General features: G+C 55.3%; 1 protein-coding gene across 1 annotated transcript; it reads right to left on the reverse strand.

Annotated features, from left to right (window-relative positions):
* Window positions 1–353: 353 nt before the first annotated feature.
* LOC118716713 (F-box only protein 31-like) lies at window positions 354–2,233 on the reverse strand. The gene has a single exon (XM_036434260.2). The coding sequence runs from the start codon at window positions 2,196–2,198 to the stop codon at window positions 612–614; it is 1,587 nt and encodes a 528-aa protein (XP_036290153.2). The 5' UTR covers window positions 2,199–2,233; the 3' UTR covers window positions 354–611.
* Between the last annotated feature and the right edge of the window lie 580 nt (window positions 2,234–2,813).

Here is a 2,813-nt window from a genome sequence, read left to right on the forward strand (position 1 = left end):
GCAGCTTCTGCATTGAGCATCTGCCCTCTAGTGGTCAGTGTACATCACAGTGACCAGTCGTTTGGTCATAACGTTCACTTAGGCTTTCATATAAATAGATAGATAATTCAGATACTATAAAACCCACCCTTTTAAAATACACAATTCAGTGATTTTTTAATTATTTTTTATTTAATATATTTTATTGATTTTCTTAAGAGGAAGGGAGAGGGATAGAGGTAGAAACATCGATCAGCTGCCTCCTGCACACCCCCTACTGGGGATGTGCCCGCAACTAAGGTACATGCCCTTGACCAGAATCGAACCTGGGACCCTTCAGTCCACAGGTCAACACTCTAACCACTGAGCCAAACCAATTGGGGCCAGTGTTTTTTTTTTGTTTTTGTTTTGTTTTTTTAATTATATTCAGAGTTGTACAATCTAATTTAAGACCTTTCCTTTTCTTTTTTGAAAGACATGTTCAGCTTAACTTTCCCATCAGCTACTGACAAATATTCAGGCATATATATGTTGAACACTTCAAAGACTGGAGCCAGACACCTATAAGAAGGAGGGTATTCTGGTCAGAAGGTCGAATCTCCAAAGTGGTGGTCCAGAGCCCCTGCCCCCTGCTAACTGCCACTGGTCAGGGACTGAATGTTCTTAAGCATCTCCTCAAAGGCCTGTGGGGATGGTGCCTCTGCATTCTGGAAGGTGGCCTGGACTCTGCTGTATAGGACGAAGCAGTCTAGCTCCAGCCAGATGAACCCGAAGTGGTCCTCATCGAACAGGACGAAGACCCCAGGGATGTGCTTGGGGTTGATAAAGCCGTACAGGGCAAAGTGACCCACGCCATAGAAACACATCCTGCAGGTTCGGGGGTTCTCCTGGTCCCATGACCTCACGCCCACAGGCAGAACAAACTGGACAGGCTGTTCCTGCCGAGCTGCAGCCCAGGACTCCCTGACCTCAGTGGGTGGCCTGACATTGGGCTGGGCAGGACTCTGCCAGCCATGGCCCTCACTGTCCCCAGGCCTGTCTTCTTGCTGCTGCTCCAGGCTCACCTGCTCATGAACCTCCAGGACGATGCGGGAGAGCTCCTTGAAGTTGATGAGGTTCTGGACAACGGGCAGCTGGATGCGGTGCATGAGGTTGATCTCTATCGTCTGCTGCCCGGCAGGGACGTTGGGGTCACCCGTGATCTTCGTGGCCCTGGCATACTTCCCGTGGAAGCTGAGCATGACAATCTCTATGCCGTTGGCAGTATAGGTGCCTTTGAAGAGGCCTGGCCTGATGAGGTCGTCTGGGTGGCTGGGCGGGAGGTAGATGCGGTGGTAGGTCAGGCAGTTGTCATACTGACTATAGATGGACTTCATCAGGATGAACTGCTCCCAGTGCTCCTGGGAAATGTCCTCCAGCGTCCATTCCCATTCTTCCCCCAGCCACTCTCCGAATTCCTCCTGCATCCCCTCAGGGATGCTGTGGAGGTCCTTCTGGTTGCACTGGGTGGAGAACTCGTCCTTCAGCATCTGGATGTGGCCGCTGTGGGGCCCTCTGCGGCCGTACATGCACTCCACCACGGCCGATTTCTTCTCTGTCAGGTGAATTCTAAATGAGGGCTTGCGTTGCATTGGGTCATTCACATGCGGGTAATGGGGAGGCAGGTACCTCCAACCAATAATGCACGAGCCGTCCACCACTACATTCAGCAGTCCTCCATAGGGCCCGACTTCTGGCTGCCACAATCCTAAGAGGTGTCTGTAAGGGTGGAGCAGCTTTGCATAGACTTCCCGATAAGACACACCCATGACCTTCAGGTTCTGCAAGTTTTCACCCAGGCCATACTCCTCCTGGCAGCGCCGCCTCCAGATGCTGTCGTGGCTCAGGACGCGACGGAACTTGGTGCAGGCCTGCGCCAGGTTGGGCAGGTCGGTGCCGGGGACCGAGGCAAAGATCTCCACCAGCAGCTCTGGAGGCAGGTCCTGCAACGAGCAGCGCGGGGTTGGCTTGGGACTCACGATGCCTCTGCTCCCAGCACAGAAGAGCGCTTCCGCGTCCGCCTTCATGTGCTCCTCTTCCGGGTGCGGGTCCGGTTCGCTGTGGGCCGCGGTTTTCTCGGCTGGGCCCCGTTGCTGCTGGGGACACCAGCATTCCCGCGAAGGGCCTGCGCTGCAGAGGCCAGCGCACTCCTCCTGGCCAGTCTGAGTTACAGCCACCATCCTGCCGGCTGCTGCCCCCAGGCCCCTCCTCAAGCCCCAGCCACTTCCTCAAGGCCCAGCCACGCCCCCAGGGCCCAGCCACTTCCTCAAGGCCCAGCCACGCCCCCAGGGCCCAGCCACTTCCTCAAGGCCCAGCCACGCCCCCAGGGCCCAGCCACTTCCTCAAGGCCTAGCCACGCCCCCAGGGCCCAGCCACTTCCTCAAGGCCCAGCCACGCCCCCAGGGCCCAGCCACGCCCCCAATGCCCAGCCCCAGAGCCCAATCACTCCCCCAAGGCCTAGCCACGCCCCCAGGTCCAGCCAGGCCCCTAGGGCTCAGCCATATCTCCTTCCGGAGGGCCTATGGTAGGACTATTTTAACATTCCAGAAAGAAACCCACACCCAGCAGCAGAAATTTTCCCAGGGTCTCCTCCCTTTCCTGCCACACTAGCCCCAGGCAGACACTCATCTGCAATCTGTGTGTGTGGATAGGCCTCTGTGGGCGTGCCTATGAAAGTCATTTCACACAAATGCAGTCATCATGTTGTGACTGGTCTTTTGTGACTGGTTTCTTTCCCTTAACATTTTCAAGGTTTATGTGTTATATTCTGCACTAGTACTTCATTTCTTCATGTT

Source organism: Pipistrellus kuhlii, unplaced genomic scaffold (genome assembly GCF_014108245.1).
Source record: "Pipistrellus kuhlii isolate mPipKuh1 unplaced genomic scaffold, mPipKuh1.p scaffold_m20_p_12, whole genome shotgun sequence".
In the NCBI taxonomy this organism is placed as follows: domain Eukaryota; kingdom Metazoa; phylum Chordata; class Mammalia; order Chiroptera; family Vespertilionidae; genus Pipistrellus; species Pipistrellus kuhlii.